The 2,500-nt window shown below is 36.2% G+C and overlaps 1 protein-coding gene across 1 annotated transcript in view; it reads left to right on the top strand.

The window, feature by feature from the left end:
• The window catches only part of Plc21C (Phospholipase C at 21C), a gene marked incomplete in the record, with an annotated part of 279,416 nt that overhangs the window by 266,070 nt on the left and 10,846 nt on the right, over positions 1 to 2,500 (top strand). The window contains 2 exon segments of the mRNA XM_086532848.1: positions 525 to 734; positions 1,398 to 1,552. Of these exon segments, the coding sequence (XP_086388974.1) occupies positions 525 to 734; positions 1,398 to 1,552 (365 nt within the window).

Here is a 2,500-nt window from a genome sequence, read left to right on the forward strand (position 1 = left end):
ACAAATCTTTTTTATACTCTCTTTTCATTTGCTAGATTACAATGTAGATTTTGGAATTATAGCTTTCAAATATATTGCATTTTAGAGGATTTTGTTTGGGTGATAAGGCAATTAAAATGCTCAATACATTGATGGTATATAACTGTTGATTATTTTCTTAGATTTGATGATCCTGAATTGCGTTAACAGTGTACAGCAAAATTGCTTTTGTAATATGCACCAGTGATTAGATATGGAGTTAATGATGTAGGAAGTGATACTATATGAATGACTTTAAAATTTGCTTGTAAATGAGATGTTTCCCTCCTAAATATTGTGATTCTAAATCCCTTACTAATCCTGCTTCACCAGATTGCATAGTGTTTTGTTTTAGCTGCTTTTACTTCTTAATTGCCAACAGATTGATTGAGATTTGATTAGTTTTATGTCTATAATAGATGATGAAATACAATTATGCCAATTTTCATGATTGAGCGACCTCATACAGGTGACATGATAATAATTCCATCATTAATCTTCCTCAGAGCGAGGGAGGAGCTATGAGATGTCTTCCTTTGTGGAGACGCAGGCAAGCAACTTATTGAAAGAGAGTCCCATGGAATTCGTAAACTACAACAAGCGACAGTTATCTCGGGTTTATCCTCGAGGAACGCGGGTTGACTCTTCCAACTTTTTACCACATCAGTTCTGGAATGCTGGTTGCCAACTTGTTGCACTGAATTACCAGTCCTTAGGTGAGTTCCTTGTGATATTTTTTTAGTTATTATTAACTTAAATGAAAAAAGGAGGAAGGACAGGAGAGGAAAAAGATGGAGTGACAGGAGAGGAAATTGCAGAAGAGAAAGATAAGGGAGGAAATAAGAGAGTGTAAGATTGAAAGGAAGCCAAAGTAAGGAAGAGTAAGGAGAGAGAGAGAGGATGGAGGAGGGAAGGATTAGCCTCATATGAATGGTACAGGCAATTGTCATAATTAGATATGACTGTTACCCAGGGTGGAACACAACAGAAGTTTCTTTCTTGTTAAATTTATCTGTTTATTACTGTTTTTTGAGTCTTGTTTTCCATTCTTTTCTATGGGAACATGTATAACATTTTCATACTAAAGCATGTGTGATGCACAATTTGAGTTAGCTAAAGTAATTTTATTTACTAACTATTTTATGTTATTTAGAGTCATTTTACCTACTAACTATTTCCATTTCTTTATCACTGACTCTCATTTTCCCCTCCTTCTGTGTTCAACAAAGCTCTGAAGCAACTAAGAAAAAGAGGTGGGGATAGAATAGAAATAGGGAAGGACCAATTTTGAATCTGATTTCAAATTATATGAAAATGTCAATCCACTTTTCTGCTTCTATACCCCAATTCTTCCAATAGGTTTGATTTTTTTTTTTCAGATCTTGCAATGCAATTGAACTTGGGTATTTTTGAGTTCAATAATCGATCAGGATACCTACTAAAACCTGACTTCATGAGAAGGCCAGACAGACGGTTTGATCCCTTTGCTGAATCAACTGTCGATGGCATCATTGCTGGGACTGTTTCTGTTAAGGTAAGTAGCATGGTTCAGTGACAGTTTCAAAATGGAGTATTTTGTAGGAGTGTGGTTTTACTTGTTAGGTTAAAAATTGTAGATATTTATATTTATATATGAAACTAGTAGCATTGTTGAAGACAAACTTTTGGTCAAGAACAGTTCTGAAATAGAATATTTTGTATTGGAGTGAACATATACCACTTTTATTTGGTTTAAGCTTTTAACCCACTGCGGACGGGTGACATGACATACATGACGTAGGAGCTTTGGCTTGACGACGGGCGTCATGACGTACATGATGTTCGGGGATGTAGGATCACTGTGCTATTTTATTTTGCTATGAAAGAGGAATGAGTGATGATGGCTACTGCAGTCATAATTACTATAATTACCGTAATATCGTGCTAGCTTAATGACCAAAACCTAGATGGCACCACTTTTTCCTAGCACCAGCAGGAGAGAGAGCCTTGAATGGCACCCATCCACGGTCTATAGCAAGCACTGTCTCTATAGAGCGATGGCACACACCAAGTTGACAAACTCTTGCTCTAAAGAAACTCTGATGAAGGATGTACAGGCAGAACGAGAAGAGGAAGATGACTCAATCCATACCCTGTGTCTAAAATGTGCTCCTGTGCCAATATGGATGCCTTTCACTGTGGCACTCACAGTCACAAACACAGGTTTCATTCCTCTTCCCTACCTCTTCTTGTTATCTTTATTGTAGGTGGTTATATGTTTCGTATTCGTTCATGACAGCACAAAAATACGAAAAAATAAAGTTGCCTTTTGTCCTCCCATAAAACAGCAATACTTCTATCACATTGAGTATAAAGAAAATAATGAGCTAATATGGATAATATACTACAATTTTAGTCAACTGCAGCACTGATAGAGCCTGTCATATGGCACATATAAGTCTCTAAACTCAATAAAACACTAAAAAAAATAAAACACAAAAAC

The sequence above is a fragment of the Penaeus japonicus genome, unplaced genomic scaffold, assembly GCF_977035675.1.
Source record: "Penaeus japonicus unplaced genomic scaffold, GWHDUDI00000001_assembly GWHDUDI00000038, whole genome shotgun sequence".
NCBI classification, from domain to species: Eukaryota; Metazoa; Arthropoda; class Malacostraca; order Decapoda; family Penaeidae; genus Penaeus; species Penaeus japonicus.